A 27702-nucleotide genomic window follows, 5' to 3' on the forward strand; every position below is an offset into this window, starting at 1 on the left:
TTCGATCTTCCTAGATAAGTCTCCTTCCTCTTCCCGACTTATCTAGGAAGATCGAAGGTGAGTCTGCTCGCAGGGTACCAACAAGTATACATAAACTAGTATTTATCTTTTGCTGTGGATGGCTTGGATGGAAATGGATTACAACTTGAAAAAATTGGCCAATTTTTTTCAATTTCTTCCTGTGTATTTTGGAGAAATTGCTGAAAGCAGGTTTATAGTTTGTTCTTCATTGAAGAAATCAGTTGATATTTTCCTCCCGGTGCTTAACAATCAATTTCATGTTAGAGAAAATGTTCCATGTAAAAGATTTGAGTAGTTTAATACAGCAAAATCTCTGTGACAGTGCCTCTTTTAAAATGTTAGTCGCCTGGAGAAACCCAGTGGTACCAGAATTGTTTCACCACAAGATTTCTGTGTTAAAGCATAAAGTGAAAGGCAAAGCTGTGATGGGGCAGCCAACAAAATAAATCATTTTCCATTTCCTCAGTCTCTTCTGGGAACCAACCACTAACCTGCGATCAGACGTTCTTTCTGCTTTTTCCTTCTCCCGACCGCCGACTCTCACGCTGCCACATTTTTGTGCTCCCCCGAAAAAAAGAACGCCTGATCGTAGGTTAATCAACCACTGAGTCTGGAGTCCGGTCGTTTCGCTACAAGTCGTTTCGCGGCAAATAGAAGCCGATTCGCTGCACATGTAAAGTCGTTTCGCTTCAGTGAAGTTGTTTCGCTACAGAATTAAACTCGAGTTTTCCCAAAGGTCTTGATCGATGTAATCATTTGTATTACCCAGTTTTCCCAAAGGTCAATAATGTTAGTTTTCGTATGTAACATGTAATATCTTCGGTGAAAATTTGGAGTATTCTTTTTGAACAAATTATCTCAAGCGGACTCGATCGCTGGAATTGTGTTACCCAGTATGAGAGATTGCTGTCAGTAACATCTGAACTAACTTGGGCTATAAGTGAATTATTCCCTTTACCCTTGGAATAGATGGGGAGGTTTCTGATTCCCAATGTGATGCTTTAGGACACAATTTGCTACAAATGAAATGTGTATCTTATTTATTAAAACAACAATAAAGGCAAACGATTGAGGCTAACATATCTTTACATACTATACTGGCAGAGAAAGGATTATAACAACCTTGACCCGACACGGTGAGTGTGAAATGTAACTACACAAGATGAAAGTCATACTGATCTGAGAAAAATTTAAGGACAGTGCCTACTGATAAAGAAGTATTTTTGTGTGGTTTTTGATTATGCGGGAAAAGCAGATCTTAGCAAGGGTATCAAGGGTATGTAAATCCAAAAAGAAAATTGGTGGTAACCACGCATTTTTTAGAGATAATTAAGCAACAATTATTCTAAAAAGCAGTAAAATGCAAAGCAATGTAAGGTGTTTCTTTCCAAATTAAAGCTTTATTATCTCTACAAAAAGCATGGTTACCCCAAATTTTCTTTTTGTACACCAAGGGCACTTGCTAAGCTCTGCTTTCTCTGCATAGATTCAAACTGCGCAAAAATATCCCTACATTAGTAAGCACCACCCATAGAAAACTCGAGTATCTCGAGATGCGCAGAACGTATGCAAAGTAACAAAAGTAGGCACCGTTCTTAAGGCTTACATATCTTTACATACTATGTTGGCAGAGAAAGGATCATAACAACCTTGAACCAACACGGTGAGTGAGAAATGTAACTACACAAGATGAAAGCCACATTGATCTGAGGAAAATTTAAACAATGCAAAAAGAGATGGACAAGTGTTCATTGCTTCTTATAAACTAGGAAAATTAATTTTACTGCCAGTTCCAGAAAAAAATCCATACCCACCCCATGGAAGGCCATATTACATGGAAATTCCTAGGGGGAGGGAAGTCTGAGAAGTCAAAATTTTAGAAGCAAAATGTGAAGCTAAACTGGGATTTCCTGGGGGGAGGGGGACTTCTAAACAAAAAGCCTTCCATGGGGGGAGTATGGATATTTTCTAGAACTGCACAATATCCAACAATCTTCAGATGATTGCCAATGATCGTACTTAAATTAACATTACATCAAATTAGAACAAATTGTGAAATGACAAGTTTAATGACCTAAAACTATAGCTTAGCTTGCATAGCTTGTAATGAGGAACTGTTCACGTGATGGCAAAGTGTTGGTGGTGAAGATATGAGGAAAATGAGGAGAAAACTTTGCTTTTCATGCAATGCTGCCACCAGCTACAGTCTAAACAACAACTTACTAACCTGCACACAAGTTACCTTCAAATACTATACAAAAATGTCATTATGTTCTTAAGGACTTTGTGGAAGAAGTCCTTGAATATGACTTCAAATTAATGAAAACTGTCTACCAGGAAATGAGCCCACGCTCACTTGGCGAGGAAAGCAGGACCTGGGTGGAGTGGAGATCCACGGAAATGACAGCTGTATGTGAGGTGGATCTACTGTTTAAATCAGTGGATGACAAGCTAAAGTGTGAAAATTCAAATAAAAGCTACTGAGAAGCACTATGTTATGATGTGTACCACAATGCAAAATTTTGATCTAACTGATAGGTCTGTTTAAATCCTAAAGTGAGACCATTCAAATAAAAGCTAATGAGTGTTCAGTACTTTCCTGTGGTGCTGTTTATTACACTGTATGAGGTGGATCTAAATTTAAGTCTGTGGATGAAATCCTAACATGTGACCATTCAAATGAAAGCTACTGAGCAGCACTTTCCTGTGGTGTTCTTTATTTTGCTCTGCAACACGGTTCTAACTTTTGAGTCTGTGGACAAAATACTAAAATGTGACCTTTCAAATCAAGGCTACCAAGCAATACTTTCCATTTGCATCGTTTGTTTTTCCACATCCCACTGGATTTTTCCAAGGTTCAATCTTGAGTGTTCTTAAGTAAAGGTAAACTGATCAAGCTCCAAAGTTCCTCATAAAGCACTAGTCACTGTCACTATCATAATCCCCTGCACTAACAGGCTTCTTCTTGTAGCTACGTGATTTTTTCTTAGATCTTCTATCATCTCTGTCCTCCCTGCTTCTTTCATCTCGATCACCTCTATCTTCGCGGTGTCTTTCGTCTCGATCACCTCTTTCTTCTCTATGCCTATCATCTCTGCCGCTTTTTTCTTCTCTCCCTCTGTCTTCTCGTTCATCTCTTCTCTTCTCGCCATCAGACATATCTTCATCCATGTCTTCCTCCTCTTCATATTTTTTCTTCTTCCTCTTACTCCTTTCGTAATCTGAACCTTCGCTGTCTTGGACATCTGCACTGCCATGTCTCTTACTTCTCTTAGTCTTCTCCTTTTCGTCATCACTCTCTGTTGAGACAATAATCAAAACAAATTGCCTCAAAATCAATGTCGTTAATGTTTGGTCAATTTGATGATCACCTTGCAATATATATTGATTATGAAATTTTATGATTTTTGCTCAGATTATTTTGTCTAATATTTTGCATGCTGCCTACTGTTTCCAAGCGGTTGTGCAAAACTCTTCTAAAAAGAAGGCACAGTAATGGGCCAAAAAAAAAAAAAAAACCCTCAAAAACGGTAGCCCGGTTGGTACTAGACTTTACCAAAATAATAACCCAAAAACCATCTCGACCAAAAACATCTCGCACACGCGACAACAGTACGCGTAACTTACTTATGAAACTCTAAATGCTTACGCTAATTCAAATGTCTCCATGTGTGCACGCGCTCTATCTGCGCGCATGCCAGTTCATGTTCTGTCTTCTTAACACCTACAATCTGTCCCCAGACCATAGTACCATATTTTTTTGCCGCATCCAACTGTCACTTAAGCAAAAATTTGGTGCATAAGTGTTAGTTTTTTCATGGACAACTCATGATGCTTTGCTTCACCCCCTTATCTGTTTCCATTTAATTGTCAAAAAAAAGTTGTAACAGTTCTATTTTTTCTTTTCTCACTCGTTTTCCTTTCTTTCTCTGTTTTACTTGACAGCACCTACTAAAACATGGAAAAGCAGACCTTAGCAAGGGCTGCTGGAATCCAAAATGTACATTAGGGCTAACCACATATTTTTCAGAGACATTAAGCTTCAATTTGGACAAAATATGGTCAGAGATTCTTATTATTTTACAGCTTTTTCAAATAATTGTTGCTTATTAACAATTGTCTCTCAAAATGCATGGTTATCCCAAATTTTCTTTTTCAATTCCAATAGCCGTTACTGAGGTGTACTTTCCCTGCATAGTCACAAATGATATAAAAAACCCCCCCTCTGTATCAGAAGGCACTGTCCTGTGTTTAAAGAGAGTTGATACATTTGGTGATCAGATATTACAAATGATTATTGTACCTGGAAAGTTCCTTTCTTTATCACTTTCTTCATCAGCACTTTGTGAGCTGCTGTACTTCTTTTCTCGTGTTTTTCTCTCTTTCTTCTTCTTGTGATGCCTACAGAATGAAATGGGTAAATTTCATTTAATATTAACAGATGTTGGTTATTTTGATTTTAGTTGACCAGCAAATTGTGTACTATCTATATAAAGAGTTATGAACATTACACAAGCTAATTTTACAGTTGATCCATGTCATGCATGACCAGTATTTCCGAGAATGAAATGAACATTTGAAATCCTCTTTGTAATGTCCAGTATTTTAATGGAATCAAAATGTTAAACATTTCTCTGGAAATCTTTCCAAACAAGACGCATTAATGGGAAAAAAAGATTAAAAATACTCAAGGGAAACAATTGTTATTCTTGAAATACTTAATGCTGTAATGTTAAGAAAAAGTCATAGCTTTATACAGTCAATAAACTAGGAAAATTTCTATGGAAACTCTGAAATCTCATTGGCGATGTTCGAAACTGACATGTAAATTTCAAATTATCTCTGTCCAAATTTAAAAAATACCGGTCTTACGTGACGTGGATTGACTGTGAAGGGTAAATTGTTTTCAGCTACAGGCATCGCTCTTTATGTGTCCAGACTAACCTCTTGGGAGATGGCGACAACGACATGCTCCTTGACCTCCCTCTGTCTCTTTCCTTTTCACGTTCCCGTTCTCTTTCCCGTCTTTTCTCTCGTTCTTCCTCCCTTTGCTTCTCCTTCTCCCTTTCCCATTCTCTTTCTCGTTTTTCTCGTTCCCTCTCCCTCTCTCTCTCCTTTTCCCTCTGTCTCTCTTTCTCCTTTCTTCGTTCCCGTTCTTTTTCTTTCTCAAGTTCTTTTTCTCTGGCTCTTTCCTTGTCCTTGGATCTCCTCTTTTCTGTTTCAGTCCTTTCTTCAGATTTATCTCTGCTCTTTTCTTCCTTTTCTTCGTCTTTATCAACCTCCTCAGATTTCTCCTTGGTTGGCTTTCTCTCTTTTGATGGTGATCGTTCAGGCGATGCTGTCCTTTTCCTTTCCCTTGACTTGTCACGTGAATGTGACCTGGATTTTCGGTCCTTAGATCTGGAACGCCGACCTCTCCTTCTTTCCCTGCCAAACAAGAGAACATTCAGGGTTTACTCCAGAGATGTGGCACCACCAAACTATCCAGACAAAAATGTGTCACTTGGTGCATGAAATTTTCACCGGTCAGCATGTTAATAGGGTCCTTTCTATACATTAAACTTCAACTTGATATCAAGGTCCAAAGGACACAAACAGAATTTAATAAATAAACATAATATATTATTCAATTTCCATTGTTTGTGCCCTCTTGACCTTTGCACTGGTCGACATGTTAATAGGGTCCTTCCCATATAATTATTAAACTTCAACTCTAGATTAACCTCCAGAGGACACAAACAACTGAAATCAATAAACACAATAAATTATTAAATTTCCTTTGTCTGTATCCTCTTGACCTGTGATCAAGGTGAATTTTAATATATCAAAAGGAGCCTATTGAGACACAGAGATTTTGCCTGGGAAGCCTATCTTCCAACAGTCAAAAAGATATTTAACAGCTGCTTTTCTAGCTTCTTTCTTCATTTCACTATGAAAACCTGACAAAGATACACTAAAATTCAAGCGGCATATACCACTGGGGCAGCTTCTTCTCAAACACAATAATAACCAGCAATATACCGTTAACTGTTTTACATATGTAAAATATTATCCCGGACAGGGAGATAATTGAACCATTAAAAATTAATTGAAATACCAGTAATTTTTTAGGTTTTCCTTAAAAACCATAGGCCTGTATTGATGCCTTTTTGGGCAGATTTCCCCCTCCTTAACATACCTGCTGCGAGAGCGTCGATAACTCTTATGTCTTGACGATGAACGAGAACGACGACGCCTGTCCCTGTATCTATCTCTAAAAAAAATAAACAATATAATCATGCCAAGTTGTCTTTATCAAGATAAGCCATGAAAATCATTTAACAGCAAGTTGCAAGGACTCTTTAACAAACTGACCTGGAAGGTGAGCGGGTGCGTGACCGTCTTCTTCTATGTGAATGTGATCTGGAACGAGATTTGCGTCTCCTTGACCTACGTACAAGAAGAAAGACAATTTTAAAAATCTCATTCTTCTAGAAAGTCATGTTTTTGACCCAAAGATTAGTCCCTTTGTTACGAAAAATTGTTGCGTGACCGTATTCTAATTTAGTCTAGAATATTCTTGCATATTTAATTAGTTTTGCATCAAAGTGACTCAGCAGTTTCTGAAGCCGTTTACGTATGATCCTGTAAATAGATTTATATTGTAATGTTGCTTTATTTAGTTGCGCCGGAAAGTTCTAGAATCTTACGCTCATTAGTATATAAGCAAATCGGTTTAGCTTTTAGAGAAGTTGTTGTTTATGAGAAGAGAGTACGTGTTTATTGTAGTGTGACAAAGGTCACGTGTAAAGTTTGGCAGAGGCCGTGTTTATTGAAGTGTGACAGAGGTCGCGTGTATATTTGGCAGAGGCCGTGTTTAATCAAGTGTGACAGAGGTCGAACTGTAATTTACAAGCCTAGCGTGTGCTTGTTGTGAAGTTTCGCGTGGAATTTACTACGCACATTTGGAATAAATAACCTTGTTGTTGTTCCGACAACCCTGCGTTCTGTTTAGACTTCGAACTATTCGCCACTCACAAAACGAACTCGTAACATTGGGGGCCTGTCCGGGAGAGTGGAATTCAAGGAACTGTTTGTTGTCTACCGATAACCAGGAAAGGATCACAAATTGGAAGGAAGTAACTGTGCTGTGGAAACAAGTGGTAGCAAGTGAAAGAGCCTTGGAATTTTAACGCTGTGAAATGGAGAAACTTATGCAACTTGGTAAGGAGTTTGGACTGAAAGGTGAAAAGCTACTCGAATTTGTGCGTGAACAACAGAAGTTGGAAGAAGAGAAAGAAGAAAAACAAAGGCAGTTAGTAAAGGAGCAGAAGCTTGAGGAAGAAGAGAGGGAAGAGAGACGCCGACGCCAGGATGAAGAAAGGGAAGCGAGACGTCAGGAAAGAGAAATTAGGAAATTACAACATGAAGCTGACCTCATGAGACAGAAGGAGGTTGCTGAGGCTGCCAAGAGAGAACATGAGTTAGAACTTGCTAGGCTAGCAGCAACGAATGGTGATGGTCGCACCGCAGAGAGAGATGATAGAGCTAAAGCGCCGAAACTTCCAGCGTTCGTGGATGGTAAAGATGATTTGGACGCATATTTGCAGAGGTTCGAGAGATTTGCAGATACAGCCAAGTGGCATAGAACTGGATGGGCATCAAAGTTTAGTGCTCTGTTGTCTGGACAAGCACTCGAAGTGTACTCACGCCTATCTGAAGAAGCAGCTAGAGATTACGGTAAAGTCAAGATCGCGTTGATGAAGAGATATGATCTCACAGAAGACGGCTATCGTCGTAAATTTAGAGCGTCTAAGCCGGAAGTTGACGAAAGTCCGGACCAGTTTATCGTGCGACTGGACAGGTACCTGTTACGGTGGCTAGAGCTTTCAGATACTGAACGAACCTTTGACGGTCTAAAGGACTTGATAGTGAAAGAACAGTTTATTGACTCCTGCCCTAAGGATTTGGCCATTCACCTACGAGAAAGGGCACCTGAAACCCTAGCACAGATTGCGAAGATCGCTGACCAGTACTTAGAGGCCCATGGTAAGCATTTGTTTAGCCCAGTGAGCAGAAAGCCGGTATTACCGCCTGAGAGGGAGGAAGCCAAGAACACACAGTCTAATTCAACAGCCCTCCAGTGCTTTAGGTGTAACGGTCGTGGTCATAGAGCCACCAACTGCCCAACCATAGGAAAAAGGTGTTTTCTGTGTGGTAAGCAAGGACACGAAGCTAGAAACTGTCGATCAGGTGGACGGAGATCAGGAGGACAAAGTAAGGATTGTAACCCTGTGCAACGTGGTCAAGTGAGCGCCAGTTGCCTAGTTCAGCAGACTGAGAGTAAACCCACAGCGGAAGAAGTTAAGTCCTGTATTAAAGATGAGAAGCTGCTGTTAGCCTGTGGTAAGAAGATTCCATTATTGAGTAGCGCCTGTGTTGAACCTTTGTCTGGAGTGAGAAGTAAAATGCCTGTGGTGAAAGGTAGAGTTGGAGAGAAGTTTGTTGATGTCCTGAGAGACACTGGCTGTAGCGGAATAGTAGTAAAGAAGGATCTTGTGTCTGAGGATCAGTTCACTGGCGACTTTAATGTTATGCTGCTCATCGACAACACGGCAAGGAAAGTGCCCATTGCAAAGATTGACGTTGATACACCTTATCTCAAGGGCCAAGTGGAAGCGCAGTGTCTTCCCGATGCTGTTTATGACTTAATTGTTGGTAATGTACCAGGCGCGAGAGCTGCTGACGACCCAGATCAGAGCTGGCAAGATCATGTGCAAGAGGCGTGTGCTGTAACCACGAGAGGTCAAGCAAAGAAGGCCGGAGAACGTATCCCATTGAAGGTACCGAGTACTAAAGCAAGTCCTGTAGTTAATAGAGAAAAGCTCAAACAAATGCAAAATGATGACGAGAGCTTACAGAAATATTGGGAGCGAAATGATGTAGTTGTGAGAGGCCAGGCTGAGATTTCATTTGAAGTGAAAGGTGGAGTTTTGTACCTCGTCTACAAACACCCTTACGTGAATAGTGGTAAACCCCTGAAGCAAGTCATGGTTCCTGTGCAGCTGAGAAGTCGGATAATGGAACTAGCTCACGGATCGCTCATGAGAGGTCACATGGGAATAAAGAAGACGGCTGATAAGATTCAAAGCGCATTCTATTGGCCAGGTATTCAAGGGGACGTGACTCGTTACTGCAAGTCATGTGATGTATGTCAGAAGACGGTTAACAAGGGTTCTGTACCGAAGGTTCCCCTGGAGAAGATGCCATTAATTGACAAGCCGTTCAAGAGAGTAGCAATCGATCTGGTTGGGCCTATTAGCCCCCCGAGTGAAGACGGTCATAGATATATATTGACATTGATCGACTTTGCAACGCGTTATCCTGAAGCTGTCCCGCTCAAAAACATTGATACGGAGACTGTGGCGGAAGCGTTGGTGGATATCTTTAGTCGTTTGGGAGTGCCTGAAGAGATCTTGAGTGACCTCGGCACGCAATTTGTATCTAAGTGTATGAAGGAAGTGACACGATTGTTGAGCATTAAACAGCTCACTACGACTCCTTATCACCCTATGTGTAATGGCCTGACGGAGAAGTTTAATGGAACCATGAAGAGTATGTTAAAGAGATTGTGCAGCGAGCAGCCAAGACAGTGGAATCGTTATATCAATGCTTTATTGTTTGCGTATCGTGACGTTCCTCAGGAGTCTACTGGTTTTTCGCCGTTTGAGTTGCTGTATGGAAGAGCTGTCAGAGGGCCGATGTTTATTCTTAAAGAGCTCTGGACGAAAGAGTTGGAGGAACCTGAAGTAAAGAACAGCTACCAGTATGTGTTTGAGCTACGTGAGAAGCTGGAAGATACCCTCAAGCTTGCGCATACCGAACTTCAGAAAGCCCAGCACAAAGGCAAGCATTACTATGATCGTAAGGCTAAAGTCAGAAGGTTTGCACAAGGAGATAAAGTATTAATACTGCTACCGACCGACTATAACAAGCTTCTAATGCAGTGGAAAGGTCCATTTGAGGTCAGTGCAGTAGTGGGTCTCAACGATTATAAAGTGTGTGTCAAAGGAAAGGAGAGAGTTTACCATGCCAACCTGCTAAAGAAGTATTTTGAATGAGAGGATTCTGTACCCGTTGGAGCAGTGGCTGTCAAAGTGAATGCTGACATTAGTAAGAGCGGACATGCTGTAAGTGAAGCAGAAGAAGTTGATCCTGTGGATGGTGTTGATTTTTTAGAAATTGGTGGATATGTTGCTCAAGAGTCAATCAAAGATGTGGCTACTGGAGACAACCTTACTGATGAGCAAAGAGCAGAGTTCATAGACCTTGCAAGTCAGTTTCAAAGCTTGTTTACAGAAGCTCCAGGTACTACAAGTTTGGCTCAGCATCATATAAAACTTACATCCGATCAACCAGTCAGATCAAGACCTTACCCAGTACCGTATAGCCTGAGAGAATCGCTGAAGAAGGATATTACAGACATGATGAAGATGGGAGTCATAAGAGAGTCAAGTTCACCATATGCCTCACCTGTCGTGGTTGTTAAGAAAAAAGACAACACAAATAGGATATGCGTGGACTACCGGAAGTTGAACAAATTAACTGTGTTTGACCCTGAACCTATGCCGACTGCCGAGCATTTGTTCCAGAAGTTGAATGGTGACAAGTATTTCACAAGAATTGATTTGAGTAAGGGCTACTGGCAAATTTCTATCCCTGAGGAAGACATACCGAAGACCGCTTTTGTGACGCCTGACGGATCATACGAATTCCTGAAGATGCCGTTTGGTATGATCAACTCTGCAGCGACCTTAAAGAGAGCCATGAAGAAGCTATTGCATGGAATGGATGACGTTGAGTTTTACTGGGATGATATTTTGGTTCACACCCGTACGTGGGAAGAACACATCAAGATACTACAAGAGTTGTTTACACGATTATTAGCAGCTGGAATGACCATAAGACCGACTAAATGTCTTTTTGGAGTTAACGCTGTTGACTTTCTCGGTCACCGTTTGGAGGGAGGTTTAATTGGTCTTCATCAAGACAACGTGGCAAAGATTAGAGATGCTCCAAGACCTACTACAAAGAAGCAGATAAGATCGTTCATGGGTTTAGCCGGATATTATCGAGATTTTATTCCCAACTTCGCAGCCTTAGCTGCCCCGCTGACAGACCTCACGCGCAAAGGTCAACCAAACAAAGTCGAATGGGGCGAGGCACAAGAGAAAGCCTATCAGAGTATTAAGGCCCTCCTCACAAAAGAACCAATCCTGCGGCTGCCAGATCCAGAGAAAACCTACTTTCTGCGGACTGACGCTTCCGACAGTGGTATTGGTGCTGTGCTAATGCAGGAGCATGATGGCAAGCTGTTCCCCGTTTGCTACGGTAGCAAGAAATTATCAAGTGCGGAGCGTAATTACTCAACCATTGAGAAAGAGTGTTTAGCCATTGTGTGGGGATTCAAAAGGTTTCACCTGTATTTATACGGAGTTCCCTTTGTACTACAAACTGATCACGAACCACTGAAGTATATCAACAGTGCGAAGTTTGCTAATGGACGGCTCATGCGTTGGGCTATGTTTCTTCAGAGCTACAACTTAAGAGTTGAGGCTATTAAGGGATCCGAGAATGTAGGAGCAGATTATCTGAGCAGAGTAGAGGAATAACTTTAAAGACATTGGACTACCTCCTCTCTTTGCACTGCTTAATTAATTTTTCGTTGTTAGTAGAAATTTAAGAAATTTCTTCTCAAGAGGGGGTTATGTTACGAAAAATTGTTGCGTGACTGTATTCTAATTTAGTCTAGAATATTCTTGCATATTTCATTAGTTTTGCATCAAAGTGACTCAGCAGTTTCTGAAGCCGTTTACGTATGATCCTGTAAATAGATTCATATTGTAATGTTACTTTATTTAGTTGCGCCGGAAAGTTCTAGAATCTTACGCTCATTAGTATATAAGCAAATCGGTTTAGCTTTTAGAGAAGTTGTTGTTTATGAGAAGAGAGTACGTGTTTATTGTAGTGTGACAAAGGTCACGTGTAAAGTTTGGCAGAGGCCGTGTTTATTGAAGTGTGACAGAGGTCGCGTGTATATTTGGCAGAGGCCGTGTTTAATCAAGTGTGACAGAGGTCGAACTGTAATTTACAAGCCTAGCGTGTGCTTGTTGTGAAGTTTCGCGTGGAATTTACTACGCACATTTGGAATAAATAACTTTGTTGTTGTTCCGACAACCCTGCGTTCTGTTTAGACTTCGAACTATTCGCCACTCACAAAACGAACTTGTAACACCCTTCAGTGCCAATGAAAATGACGTACTGATTACATCACACTTTTGTAATCTAAAATGCAATAATCACATGCTCTGCATATCAAGAAAACAGAAGTCTCAGTCAAAACCCTGGTACACCAGAAATGAAAGCCATTGGCACTTCTGACATGGGAGACTTTAAGAAGACTGGTTACAGGTCTTCTGTCTTCAAAACCACACTAGTCTACTCAATGTTCATCTCAGTTTTTGTATACAGTTGCGTACCATGTTGGATTTCCTTCGATGTGGCTTTGTATTGTTTCTCAATTATCTCTTAAAAATATGTGGTTACCCCCAATTTTCTTTTTGGAACTCCAATAGCCCTTGCTTAGATCTGCTTTTCCCACAGTCATAAACCGCGCAAAAATACCTCTGTATATATTAGTAGGCACCGTTCTTTATGATATTTAGAGCATTTCAGTGGTTTAGGATACTCTACCTTGAACTAGACCTTCGTCTGGATTTTGACCTGGAGCGAGACCTTGATCTGTCGGCTAAAAATAAATAAACTTAATAACATTTATGACCATAAAAACACGTAACAAATACTGTGTTCAATGCTGCATTTTTCGAAACAGAAAACACTTCATTGACATACATGTATTCATTGAGAGAGCTTGAGAGAGCTGAAACATATTTAAATAAATACTTTTTGAGCCCTGGAGGGCACGTCTGCAGGTGACAAAAACCACTGTACTCACTTGCATAAAAGAACAATCAAACATTTGAGGAATGCCAACGTCACAAAAAGTGGTTTACAGAAGTCATGCCTCCCCCTTAGTGCAACTGTTACTTTTTTTAATAGTTTTATTTCACCTCTATTTGATTATGGGGATATAATGTTAAAATAATTAATAACTATTATATCAATATTTACAGTCAACTCTCACCTTGCAGACACCTCGCTATTACGGACACCCCGATAATACAGATGGCAGCTAAATCCCCGGCAAAAATAAAGTGCAGAGATTTGACTGAAATAAATTCCCACTACTACGGACTCTCGCTATTAAGGACACTAACTCATGGTCCCGAGGGTGTCTGCAATAAAGGGAGTTGACTGTAATTACTTATTGTTTAATTAATAAACATAAAATAACTATTACTAGACAAAAAAAGATGAGACTACCTGGATCTATTTCATCCTCAATGATAGAAGACGCTTCTTTAACACGTCGCATGGCCTTGTCAATATCTTTCCGATCCTTATCTGAGGATTTGGAAGGTGGCTTTACAATCGCATTTTTGGAGTGGTTTACCCTAAAAATAATAAATAGTTTTTATTTTTAACAAACGACATAAACAGACATTGTTACAGAACATTAATTTTTTTTTTTTTTTTAAATAAGACTTATAATGAAGACAACAAAAATTATACAAATAACAGGCTTTTTCCCTGCATTCCCTTTTGGAGTTCTGAAGGACTCTTTTTACTGCTGGTTGGAGGTCCCCAAGGAATGCATGGTGTGCCAAGGTTTAACATCATTTAATTTCTAGAAGAACATTAAGCCCCCCCAATAAATTCTATTTTAGCTTCATACTTTGCTTCTTAAATTTAGACTTTTAAGACCCCCCTCGCCCTAGGAATTTCCGATTACCTTCCATGGGGTGGTATGGATTTTCTCCATCCATGTCAAATTTTTCCCCTGTTTCAAATCCTCGTTCACAATTTGTTAAAAGGCAACTGCTACGCCTCTTTGCCAGTTGGGATTTTTTAAGATGTTTGTGTTTAATTTACATTATATCTTTGTGTTTTTTTATTATTATTATGTTCAGTGTCCCCAATAACAGTTAACTCTCGCCCTGCGGACACCTCACTATTACGGACACCCAGATATGTGGACAGCAGCTAAATCCCTGGCAAAAATGGAGTAAAGATGCTTGACTGAGATAAATTCCCGCTAATGCGGGACTCTCGCTATGATTGAGTGTGTCCGCAATAAAGGGAGTTGACTGTACAATGCACTGCAGTACATAAATTATATTGACTCTTAATTAAATACAGTGTAAAGTCATAATACTTTTTTTGTTATAATTTAGATATTATTATTATGTAAGCCTTCAGTTTATTTGCTTGTTTTAAAGCAGCAGTTTCCTCAGTTCCTTGTTTTTGTCCTCACTAATAACATAGGAGATGGATTGAACACATCATTGGAATACTACTGCTTTAAAATGAAGGTTTTCTTCTCAAACAAAGTCTCAAAACATATATTTTCTGAGCAACAACCCCTAAGATGAAAAATAATTCATTTGAAGTTTACACCTTCACAGAAAAGACCTCAGTCCTGAATGTGGCTAAGAGAAACCTCAGAAGGCTCATTAATGATCCCAGCCAGCTCTTTTGGATTGTGCATTGGAATTTCAGACAGTGAAATTCGCTGGTAGCCAGCTCTTAGTGATATCCCTGAGACCTGCTGAAACATTTTTACTTGCATGGACAAAACTTGGGATATCAACTGGACAAACTGTTCTCTGTTTGAGCATTGAAAATGAAGGATTACTAACAGTATGTTCTTACTTGAGAGGTCTGCCACCAAAAATTGCTCCATTGTACTGCAATGCTGTGTTCACAGCACTGGGCTCAGAGAACTCAACAAAGGCAAACCTAGTAAAAAAATCACAGCAAAATTTAGTAAACATGTAATCTTATGACAACTACAGTGTTAGTCACATTAGATGGGAAAGATCTCACCACCCTGCCCTCTGAATGTTAGTTCACAAGATTGGCTAGAAAAATTCCGAAAAACTACATTGAGAGGGGGCAGGGGAGCAGGAGAGGGACATTTCTTGGTTGTGAAGTGTCACAACTAAACTTGACTAGGACTGTAGCTACAGCTAAAGAGAATACATGTTCAGCCTAACAAGCCACAAGGGCACAAGTCAAATCAAGAGCATGTATTACATGATGCTCAGTTTCATTTTTAGTACATTTAATTGTATCTAGTCTCTTTTTAATGCATTGTTGGACATAATTTTAATTAAAATTGTTAACAATTTTGTTAATTATCGCAAACAAAATTAGCTTTATATGGTAAAGAATTGAAAAATAATTGAAAACACTTGTGAAATGTTTTGACTTGTGAAATGTTGGTGGCTTGTGGTCAAAATGTTCTTGAATTTGAAAACGGGACTTTGGGCGTGATGCTTAAAGAGTTTGCCTATAAATTCTGAAGGTCTCTGAAGAGTCTCTTGGCCGAAACGAAATGCCGCATCAGACTAGCCACGAACATTTCACAAGTATTTGAAAATTAGCTTTCAGGATTTAAAAAATTCGCTGAATCTTTTTCAGTAACATATACGTGTTTGCGCAATGGGAAACCTTTGCAAATTATGATATATAATTAATGAATAAAAGTGAAATGTTAATTTTTAGATCCTGAAAGCTAATTTTGTTCTCCAACTTAATTACAGGATCAGGAAACAATATATTTTCTCAAATTTTGTTAATTAGTTCTGAAAAACACTTCATGGGTCGGAGCAACTAATAAGTTGTGTTAATAACATGTACAGCTAAGTGCATCAACATGTGCTAAAAAAGATACAGTCGAACCTGTATATAACGGCCACCCTCGAGACTTGAGGAACTGGCCGCTTAATACAGGATCACTAAAAATACTCAATGGGCGTTGTCTAATGTCAATATTAATGGCGTATCATACAAAAACAGTTCACGCAAGGAAACAATAGGACAATCAACACTCTTTCAAGGGACCAATACTTTAAACAAAGTTCAGTGCCAACTTGCAACTTAACGGTATAATATACGTAACATTGTGTAAAAGTACTATGCAATAAATGGTCCTCTACTCTTCTACGGTATACAGTGCTCTATTTCTAAGACTTACAGTTCACAACAGAATATCTCATTCAGTCATTTCATAGTTGTTACGCTCAATGTTCAATGTCACATGGCTGAAGAACAAGCTAATTAAAGAGGAATTTCTTGCTAAAGAGTGAACCATGTTCAAAACAAATTTCTTTTAGCGTTCGTGATATGGTACTGTACTTCAGCACATTGTGGACATCTGAAAAGCGCTAACGATATTAAATACGGCCGAGTATCAGCTTACAGTAGCTTTGTACATGTTATTTCTCTATAGTGATGCTGGATCGCATTTTAAACACAATAAAATACTGCATAAAATAACATATGGCTTAGTTTTTATTCAACGGTGGCCGCTTAATACAGGTAAAAATAACAAAGAAAGACAAACATAAGACTGCTACAGGGTGGCCGCAGCCGCTAAATAGAGGTGACCGCCTCATACAGGTAACAAATGCAGCGTTTATAAGAGAGAACAATCGGGACTTTGAAAACTGGCCGCTTAATAGAGGGTGGCCGCTTAATACAGGGCCGTTATATACCGGTTTGACTGTATTCCTTGCAACTGTTGGCATTATCAGTGATACGGAAAAAAAGCACCTCAAATAACAGTTTTTTAGAGGAAGAAAACCTCTGTCCTGTATTTTCCCATCCAGCATGATTTTGTTAACTCGATAAATCAGCCTGAGAATAACTTTCAGTATGGGACAACAGAAATCATGGACCCTTTAGCCAAAACACATTCACTGGGATACTTGTTATAACAACATCATAGACCTTTATTACGGTAGTTTAAATTTTTACGCAGGCCAGGTAACAAATAAAACCATTGACAGTGCTGGAAAGAGCACCTAAAAATTAGTAAAAAAGAAAATAATAAAAGCTTGTCTTTTTAAAATTGCAAAGAGATATTTCTATACATTCAGGAATTTTTACATACCTCTACATGTATATGAAGATAGATAAAACTTGCCTGTTTCCCCGGGGGGTACTCCCATATATGGGCTATATAGGTATGTGCTGCGGAATAGGGTATGGTTTTTGAGGTTCTCGGGCCTTACATAGGGTATCTTGTTTTACCCTTTTGATACGGTATTCCTGGTGTGGTCCTTAAATAGGGTAGCTAAATTGTATTATCTAATAATGAGTGTGAAAACGCCCGCCTAATAGGGTGTCATTTTCTGGGTTTGGGCCTTAAAAAGGGTATCAGTTTTTGCCTTCGCAGTCCTTAAATAGGGTTAGGGTTCAAGAAAATCCGTGGCACACCCCTATCCAAAATTCGCGGGAGTACCCCTCGTGGGAGTACACTCACTCCCCCCCCCCCCCCCCCGGCCTGTTTCCAAACAATCATCTACACGTTCAAAAGTTTCAGACTTAACGAAACTATATCTTCGCTAATTTAAAAATCAATACTCTCAAACTTGGCCTTTTCACTAATAATTAAAATTATTTTAAGGTGTTCTTTAAGCAGTGTTAACATTTTTTTCTTATCAGGCCCACATCTATCAAAATTTTGAATTTCCACGATAAAAGAAAATTGCAACGCTTCTGTAGGCAACTTTAAATTACATGGCCTTTAATGAATGTTTACTGTACTTAAAAGTACAACAATAAAAGAGATCAACTATTTAGTATTACCTGGTGGGTTGGGTGTCATCTCCAGACATTCTCACATATCTGATCTCCCCACAGCCTGAGAAGAAAGCCATGAGTTGTTCTGCTGAGAGCTGCAGAGAAATAACACAAGTTAGGAATAGATGATGCTCTTGTACAAAAGTACACTTTGAAATTAAAATCCTCAAGGCTTCCCAGGAGTTATGTACAACTTCTTGGGTAGAGATTGAAAACAAAAAAATTGTTGACAAAGATAAATTAACCCATATTCACTTCTGAAAATCCAAAGTGTTCCATAATTTTATTCACTTCGAGGAAAACTAACTCAAGACCAGTAAATGGAGAACGCAAACAATTCTACTGGATCTGGAGTCACTTTAACATGTATTAATTCACCCGAAATGTAAAGTCCTTTTTGCGTTCTCGAAGGATGATTTCTCTGCTTTAAACTCCCTGAATTCGGCCATTTCTCTTGATGTCTCAGGGGTGTAAAATGACAAGTAAAAAACTATCTCCGCCTTACGACCGGGTAATAATGCAGTCTTATAGTTTGGACTCGCAATTTGTATACATTTATTAATCAATTACTCCCTGAGAGTGCTACGTCATCATTACCCATTCCGTTTGGGTCTCTACTTTGTTGCTAAATCAGCATTAACTATTTATTCCTTTTGTGCCTCGTTGAGGCAAAGTTGAGATTCCATCCGGAAAATGAACTGTATATTTCAACTGTAAGTACCCTTGTACGGAGACTCCAATGAACATCTCCTTGGGCAATAAAAGCTCTCTTAGATGATTAAGACCTTCCATCATGTAGGTACTGAGATTAACACTCTGGTTGAATGAGCAACATTTACCCTTGAAATGAGTTTTCTCAAACTGTGGTTTTCAACCCAACAAATTTTTACAACTAAATCACAAAGATTATATATTACCAAAGTACTGTAATAAACTTCTGATGAAAAACGATTTGGAGAAACATTTCAACAAGAAAATTAACGATAATAAAACAACATGACGTTTCAACGACTTCATATCATCATTGTCAAATGAGTAAAAATGGAAATAACGGAAAGGCATATTTATAGGTATTGAAAGTGAGAAAATAAATTAGCATGAAAGTATTCAGGTAAAGAGTTTCGCCCGAATGGAATCCGCTTGGGTGTTCAGTTTCGGTCTTTTGTTCTTGATCCACAGCATTTCGTAGACCAAACATTCAAATTTGTCACGGCATTTCTTTATGACTTTAAAGTTCCTAATTAAGTTGTTAGGTGTTAAACCATGCGCGTCCCTGAGATGTTTTCCGATCACAGAATGTTTATGGCGGCAAGTGTACCCAATATAATTTGTATCACACAAATCACATGTGAATTCGTATACTACACTTTGCTGATTGATCAGGGGAGGCTTTTCTTCTGTGACTCTCAGATGATCAGCAATCTTTTTGCTCGTGAACACCGGTTGTAGTTCTTGATTAATTTTAGTTCCGAGGTCGCCAAGTTGCCTGCGAACCACATCCGCCGATTTCTGATCTTTAAATGGCAACGTAATCCGAACAGGGCGGTCAGAAGGTGTTTGAACTGGGTCTGTAGGATACTGGAGGCGATTGATAGCTGAGTTGATGAATTTTTCGGGATATTTCAATTTCAAAAATATCTCTTTTAAGGTCTTGCATTCTTGCAAAAGGAAGTCTTGTGTAGACGATAAGCGTTTTGCGCGGTCTAGCATTGTTCTTAGAAGTGACCGTTTGTACCGACTGTCAACATGGCTTTGGTAATGTAGAAGGAGTCCTTTATTTGTTTGCTTTCTGTAAATGCAGGTTTCAAGGCTGCCGTCGGTTTTGATGATTTCCATGCCAATGAATGGTAATCGATCGTTGGTTGCTACTTCCATCGTAAATTGAATGGAGGGATGGGCTTCGTTAAGACATGTAAGCAAATCGGTGGCATCGGAGAGGTTGCGTACCAGAGCCAGCGTGTCGTCCACGTATCTCTTGTAGAAGCTCGGAAGCTTGTTCTCACCCGCCAGTTTCTCTTCAACTGAACACATGAACGCGTTTGCCATAAGTGGACCTAATGGTGATCCCATCGCGACCCCATCGACCTGTTCGTACAAGTTTCCATTGAATTGAAATAGTTGGTTTTTTGTGGCAACACTTAGCAGCTCGATCAGGTCGTCTTTGCTGATGTTCATGTTGTAGGTCTTGTTGAACCAATTATCTTTGAAGGCTTTATCGGCTGGAATATGGATGGTTTCGTCCAGAGGAACATTTGTGAAGAGAGCGGTGACATCATAGGAGACAAGAAAAACATTTCCGTCGAGTTTGAGGTGTTTGATTTCTTCGGCAAAATTGAAAACATCAGAGATTGTATACTCGTTATTCGACAAAGGTTTCAGCTTTTCATCTAGCCATTTCGCGAGCGCATAGTTGTACGTTCCAGTTGGTGAGAGGATCGGCCGCATTGTGAGTGTTGTTTTGTGCGTTTTGGGAAGGCCATATAAGTGGGCCAATCGAGATCCCTTCTTACAGACAGAGTCTGCGATCTCTTTTGGCAGAATTTTACGCACAACTGATTCAAGATGTTTTTCTTTTGCCAGAAGCGGATGATAATATTTTGGTGGTCTTCCTCTTGTGGTTGGCTTTTGTTGGCTAACGGGTCGGAATTTTGTCAGGTCGTTGATAGATGCCTCATTCAACAATCGAATGTACTCCAACTTGTCCATAACGCAACGCCTGAGCCCTTATCTGACTTGGTAATCACTATGTCATCTTGTTTCTTCAGCTTTTGGATTGATCGTACAAGAGGCTTCGGTGGTTTAGGGCCTTTTCTCTTGATGTAATTCAGAGCGATTGAACGCAGGGTCGCTGCGGCCAGCTCTTTTTTGTCCTCGGAAAGCATGGGTTCAAGTCTCCAAAAAGCTTTCTCAAATGTTGCCTGGATATCGATGGCAGAAATGCGAGGTTCAGGAATGGAAAATTGCAGACCGCGACAGAGAACAAGTTTGTCAAAGAAAGAAAGATTGTAAGAAGAAATGTTCTGAATGTGTTCACCTACATCCACATCCCTGTAGAGTAGCTGGGCAATATTTGATGAGTGGTCGTCTGCCATTTTCTGATAGGCTTGCTTGCGTACATTGTAGCATCGCGATCGTTTTCAGAATACACAAGAAGCGGAAAGTGGAACATCTCTGACGAATTTCGCTGTAGATTTCACTGATCTCTTTCTTAAGGATGTTGTTCTGCTGTGATTTGTGACGAAGCTCTAGCCTGCGTAGCTGGCGGTTTTGGTGGGCGGGAAAGCCGGGACAAAACGAGTGGTGCAGCTGCGCGTGAAATGGGGAGAGAACCGCGACAGTCGCGGCGAAGCCGCGTCAACGAGCGGCTTCGCCGCGAGGAACCGCCTGCCCGGATTCCAGTTATTTTCGTTTGCTGCCCACAAAATTTACATATTTGACAGCCTGTCGATATCCAATTAACCCAACCAATCAGATGGCAGATGGTAAAATGAAACCTTCTCGGCTGGCTATCAAAACATATCCTGGAAATTCGATGTGTTTTTTTCGATGGCGCAAAGGCCGACACTCCGAAAAAGCCTGTCAAGGGAGAAAAGCTTTCCAGTTCTACAACAAGTGTCAATGATAACTTTAGATTGTGCTCTCGCCAGCGGTGACAGTATGCCCTCTCATTTTATAATTGTAGGGATAGGATTTTAACCGTGTAGTTATCATTTATATCTTGCAACCTTTGTATTGCCGGGCCCGGCTATTGTGGCAAGATGTTGTGTTTCTTAATTGTCACGGTTGTTTTTCTCTTGATCCTTTCTCTAGCAAAGTAGCTTCTTTGAAAGCTATGCAATGCGTTAAATTGAAGGCTGAAGGCCGCTGTAGTCACGGCTGTGTTTTTATTATCGCTCCACTCTGCTCTGTAACTGTGAGGTTTGTGTTGCGGGTGGGGGAATTTAGTATTTTCCTTCTGTGCTTTGATTACGCTATAGAATTATTAAGCAATTCTTCTGTGTTGCTATGGCCAGCGGCTGCTACGAGTCCTTTGGCTGTTCGTTGATTCTGTGGCATTTTAGGCTATGGTCAGGCAAGACCGCGGTTTCGATCCAAATCTTGTGGATTGATCTCTTCAGTTGCCGATTCTTTAGAAATCATGAATAGAGATCTCGGTATCCTTTCAGAATACGCGCTCTTTTTTCGAAAGTTATACCCACGTTTCGGATCAAATATTCTGCTCAATGTAGTTCGCTGTCTTCTTTCAATGCTGCGAGAATGAGGGTTTGTCGTCGAATATTAAGGTTCAATAAAGCTTAAATAATGCTTCTTCTGTCATTTGCTTTTCGTGATAAAATCCTTAGAGCCGTATAAACAGAACTTTCCCATGGGAGATTAATAAAAAATTTGATTGACGTTTGTAGAATCTCATCCAATGAAAATGGTCCGTACGCCAGCGTACGGACTACTCAAAAATGCCCCGAATCCGGGCAGGCGGTTTCTCGTTGCCCTCGCCCCATTTCCCCGCGGCTTCGCCATTCGTTTTGGCCCTCGTGCCCGGCTTTCCAGTGAGCCCACTCATAAAAACCGCCAGCTACGCAGGCTAACGAAGCTCTTCCACGATGACATTACTGGCAAATTGTTCGGAGGATTGTGTCCACTTTTTAGACTTCGTCTCGTCGATCTTGGCAAACGTAGGTGTGAGACCGAAACTTTGGCACAGTCGGAGGAATTCAATGGCTCCATCGCACTTGATTTGTTTAATGCTTAACTTTTCAAGTCGCCTGAACAAGTCAAGCTCGTTGCATCGTTTTAAACTTCTGATGAAAAACGATTTGGAGAAACATTTCAACAAGAAAATTAACGATAATAAAACAGCATGACGTTTCGACGACTTCATATCGTCATTGTCAAGTGAGTAAAAAGAACAAAAGACCGAAACTGAACACCCAAGCGGATTCCATTCGCGCGAAACTCTTTACCTGAATACTTTCATGCTAATTTATTTTCTCACTTTCAATACCTATAAATATGCCTTTCCGTTATTTCCATTTTTACTCATTTGACAATGACAATATGAAGTCGTCGAAACGTCATGCTGTTTTATTATCGTCAATTTTCTTGTTGAAACTGTAATAAACACTAAATAAAATTAATGTTATTAATAGGTAACATCACGAAAGGTGCTGCACGTTAACTACAAACTTGTTTTACTAACAGTCCAGTCATACCATATATTCAGTTCTGAATACTCCTCAAGTCATGGGAAATACATGTAGTTTACTTTAATGTAAACACTGCCCTTACCGTAGTATCCAAGTTACCAACGTAAACAGTTCTTCTTATTTCATCAATTTTGCTGGGGTCCACATTGGTCAGAGGTGGTGGAGCTGGTAATGGGGCCGGCATAGTCAAAGTTGTGGCCAACTAGAACAAAATATTAATACTAACAGTTAGTTTTAAGACATACTGTACATTGTAAGTGAAATGGATGAATGCACTGAAGATTGGAATTACTGAACAGAAAATTATGGAATACGAGGGGTGTGACCTGTTCATTAATACCATCAGCCTATCACAAGAGCATCAACAGGTGACAAGACCATTGTTAGTGGTGATACAGTAACATAAATTTTGTTTAACATTTGCACTATCCTAACCCCTCTTAGAATTGAATGGCTCCATGGAAAAAGGGCATAAGTGGTGGTTTTGTTAAAAAAAAAGTGTTCAAAAATCGCTGAAATCTAGCACGTGGACTTCATTTCAGTTAATGAACATTGCTCTATATTTTTTCCCGCTGGTTTCTGCTTCATTTTTGAGAAATAATGTATTATTAGAAACTTATAAGATAATAAAAAAAATTATATCTTTTTTAAGGCTGTGCAATATAATTTTTGGGTTATGGAGGCATTTCTGGATCAAAGGATGACGTGTCAACAACATGACACATTTGAGGAGGGTCTGGACAGTGCCCTGGAATCTTGCATTATTTTTATTTTGTTGTCAGTGGTAATATTAATTTTACGTTTCAAGGGGATTTCGAAGTATTTCTGTTGTAACACTGTAACTATTCCAATTGCAAAAAGTGAGAAGCAACAACAAGCCAAAAATATTCCTCACCCCAGGAATAACTGTAGAAACCACTCCAGGAACAATAGGAACCTTGAAGGTAAAAACAAAATAAATAAATAAATAAATAAATGGAAGATGCAGACAGATTATTCTTTACTACAAAGAGACTTTATGTCTATAATAATCTATATGTTTGCGGGAGTGTTAACACTTAATCCTAATTACAGCCAAATTAGGGAAAAAGAAACCAATTTTGCTAAAGATTTTGGCCATTTGGCAAGCACTTTGGAAAAAAAAAAAACAAAAAAAACAGGCTAACCAATGAAAATAAAAGATTAATCTTAATGAAAATAACAACAATAATTTTAATCTAATTTTAAAGTGTGCATATTTCTGACTATTCTGGTGTGTGAGAATTCATGTGGTGCTTCTTACTTGACTATCTTTGAGAGAGGAAAGAAGGGTTAATTAAAGAATCTCACAGCACTAGCCTGAATCTCAGACCATTAGTTGAAGGGAAACAGTTTGTGATCGATATGTACCTGTGCTGGTATGGGAGGGGTGGGTAAAAGCCCTCCTGATGATCCAGTAAAGGCTCCAGCAACAGCGCTTGCAGGTGCTGCTAACTGAACTGCTTTAGACTCATCTGGTATAGTTCCTGTTAAACATAATCACATCTTACTGATAGAAAACAATCTCCACCTACAGTGACATTTGTGAAGCCTTTTTATGACAAACAGCACAAGGAAAAGCACAAGAAGAGAGTTCTCATGGTACAATATTAATACAAGTTTTGTGCAGAACATGTACTAAAGTACACACAAAAACAGCGATAAAAATGTTAAGCATCTAATTACAGCTATATTTTCTTGATTTTATTTCATTTAAAGACTCTTGTACTCTATGATATGGTTGTGCTATTTTTGCAAAGTGTACTGTCTTACACAACTCAAACGATAAAAAAGTTATTTGTATTTGTAGTACAGTGTAATTTACACAAAAATAATCATATGCTTTTTACAGTGTATTTGAATTCAAATACTTACAATTTATAAACTCTTAGACTACAAAAATTTCGAACACAGAAAATGGCGTGAACTGAAAGCATGATGATACAGCAATCTTAAAATTATAATTCAAAGACTGTCATCATATTGCAAAGATTATCTTTGATATTTCAGATTGATGACGCAAAATAATTGTTAGCAACAAACCAAGAGCTACATGTTAGTTCTCAGATTTCTTGCCCTGCGCCATAAACTACTCACGTTCGTACTTACTTCCTACAAACTCAATGTACGCGGCCAGCCTGAGATTTCCTCGGCTGCTCAAATAGTGGAAAACAAAGAAACAGGAGACAAAAACACAACATGAACAAATTTAACAACCTTACTTTCTGTTCAATCCTTAGCAAAGACTCAGGTCATCATTTAAGCTTACCACAACGCATATGGGTTATGGTAAAGAAATCATATTGGTTTATTGTATAAAGAAATTGAGAATGGGTACATGAAAAATGAGAGCCTGTCAGTTATGTATTCAACTTAAGCAGTTGTGAAAAGAAATTAAGTCTGAAAAAATTAAGGCTAAATATATTGTATTTCATAATTATATTTAGCTTCCAAAGAAACTGAGAAGAAGGAATATTGAGCAAAATATAAAGGAAAACTGACAAATCAAGATGACCACTGGTAAAATGAGATTTTACAGTATAGGTTGATTTGTTGCCGCCAAGTTGGGGCCAAAACAAAAGAAAATTTGCTCACATCGTTTGCATAAATATGGAAGTTTACTCCCAGAGGAGAAAAATCTTATTGTTTCTATCCACTAACATGGCCGCCATGACGTAATGTGCAATCATTGTTAATTAAAGACAATGGTTAGGAAACCTGACAAACTTCTTTGTTATATGTTTTTGTTTGCCTTTTTGGCCTTGACCCTGCACAAACAACAATAGAATTTGGAATGTGTTGGAGCAACTGACCAATTGAAACGTTTTTTGTTAAGATATTCAACTGTGGTGTGAATGTTAAAATAAAGGATTGTGCGGGTCATGGCTCCTCCAACATAAATTGCAGCACCATTGTTTTCATGGCAAGGTTTCCTAACCAGTCCCTCAATTAACTATGGTGCAATCAACTTATTGGAAGGAAGTAGTGAAAATGGATTTTCTCGTATTCATTACTTGTCTTAGACATCTTGTCTAAAATTTGTACCAACCTATAATTTATTGTAGTTGGATGTAATTTTGGTCCAACCAAATTGGGCAATTCCAGAAAATATCCATACCCAACAACGGACGGCTTCCATGTTTTAACCCCCCCTTGCCTTCGGAAATTCCAAAATGCGTGACCCCCCCAATGCCCTCAGAATTCCATAATCGTGAACCCCCCCTCCCCGTCAGAATTTCCGGTTTTTCTGGGAAGTACATTTTCGACTTTAGCAACGCCTATATGAACAAACGATCATGAATTTATGCCTCCTCAGGGCTGTGATCTAGCGGCGCTAGGCGACAATCTTTACTCTTTAGCGACAAGAAAAACCTACCGCTAGAGGCCAGGCTGTGAAAACTTCTTTTTAAGTCCGAATTTGGCTATAATAATAAACACCATTTACAGCAGTTTTACTCCTCTTTGTTTTCTTGTGCTGTTTTGACGTTTACAAAGCAGAATAACTCAAATTCAGACAGTTAAAATCTTTCAGCGGTCAAATATACCGTCAAGTGACCATCGAGTCTTGTTGCGTCCCTTTATACGTCATGTAGTGTGCACGAAAAGTGTTCTCAACCCATATGTTTCATGTAGTGTACATGAAATGTATCATGATCTATCGATGCTTGTCTTCTGCTTCCGCGGTCATACGTTCGTGGATAATTTTATTTACGAACTACAAAAGTCCACTACAATAGTGTTTTCAAGGAACTCACTCTACACTTTCTACTCCAGAAATCCCACCTGTGGAATTCACCAGTGCCTTCGGATATCCAATCGTAAATACCCCCCCATGCCCTCAGAATTCCATAATCGTGAACCCCCCCTCCCCTTCGGAAATCCTAAAAGCCGTCCATGGTATGGTATGGATATTTTCTGGAATCGCCCATTTCCGTTCAGAAGAAAGCAGTCAGCTGTCACAGTTGGGTGTAATTTTGGCAAAGAAATTTCAAGGCAAAAGTAATTGTTAAGAACCATAATAGTGTGAGTCATAAAAAAGCAGCAAGAAAGAAAGTCACTTGGTGACACTGTACTAACAAGCTCAGTAACAACAACAGAAAAAAACTGGATCCCTCCTCTCCCCTTCCCTCCACCCCACCCCTCCAAAGAAACTTTCCCAACTCTAAATTAAACTCACCATCTGAAACTGGGACAACTATAAGGGCTCTGTCTATGAAAACTGTGTTTGTCAGATGTTGAGCAACATGAACACTGGAAGGATCCTTAAACTTGACAAAGCATACACGGGTGGCTGTACCCAGGTGAATCATTGGATCTCTGAAAAAAAAAGATAAACATTGTATTATTAATAGTGTCCTCCCATAAAACATGGCTCCAATATAACGAAAAAACCTATAAATCATCAAGTTTAACGCTGGCAAAAAGTAAACCTTACTCAGGAAAGAGGTGCATTTCATCGATTTCTCCAAGAAAACCAAACAAGGTTTTCATTTGATCTACCGTCGCATTTTGTGCGATGTTTGTCACTTGAACAACCGTTGTACTGGGTCTCTCCATGTCTGCAGTCATGCTAACTGGTCAGTGACTACAACTGGATTAAAATAGAAGCAAAATTTCCCCTCTAAACTCGACCTCTGAATAACATGGCAGCATGCGACAAGAAACGTACAATGTGCTTTCTTTCAATCTGAAGGCCTGGTTACATCTGACA

The 27702-nt window shown here is 39.4% G+C and overlaps 3 protein-coding genes across 3 annotated transcripts; 1 reads left to right on the plus strand and 2 right to left on the minus strand.

Moving 5' to 3' along the window:
* Positions 1 to 1437: 1437 nt before the first annotated feature.
* On the minus strand, positions 1438 to 27688 carry LOC146458788 (uncharacterized). Its single transcript, XM_085090264.1, has 14 exons — positions 27427 to 27688; positions 27169 to 27308; positions 24363 to 24478; positions 23869 to 23910; positions 23056 to 23175; positions 17776 to 17864; positions 14833 to 14919; positions 13444 to 13574; positions 12754 to 12808; positions 6376 to 6450; positions 6200 to 6274; positions 4966 to 5448; positions 4325 to 4422; positions 1438 to 3320 (listed from the first exon to the last, which is right to left on the minus strand). Exons 1-14 carry the CDS (start codon positions 27558 to 27560, stop codon positions 2941 to 2943), a joined length of 2025 nt encoding a protein of 674 aa, XP_084946390.1. The 5' UTR covers positions 27561 to 27688; the 3' UTR covers positions 1438 to 2940.
* LOC146458789 (uncharacterized) lies at positions 6556 to 11672 on the plus strand. The gene is made up of 2 exons (XM_085090296.1): positions 6556 to 10025; positions 10125 to 11672. The coding sequence occupies exons 1-2, from the start codon at positions 7203 to 7205 to the stop codon at positions 11670 to 11672; spliced, it is 4371 nt and encodes a 1456-aa protein (XP_084946422.1). The 5' UTR covers positions 6556 to 7202.
* Positions 18355 to 20235, minus strand: LOC146458790 (uncharacterized). Its single transcript, XM_085090276.1, has one exon. It carries the CDS (start codon positions 20212 to 20214, stop codon positions 18877 to 18879), a length of 1338 nt encoding a protein of 445 aa, XP_084946402.1. The 5' UTR covers positions 20215 to 20235; the 3' UTR covers positions 18355 to 18876.
* Positions 27689 to 27702: the final 14 nt, after the last annotated feature.

This window comes from Pavona decussata, unplaced genomic scaffold, assembly GCF_977016875.1.
Source record: "Pavona decussata unplaced genomic scaffold, jaPavDecu1.1 SCAFFOLD_228, whole genome shotgun sequence".
In the NCBI taxonomy this organism is placed as follows: domain Eukaryota; kingdom Metazoa; phylum Cnidaria; class Anthozoa; order Scleractinia; family Agariciidae; genus Pavona; species Pavona decussata.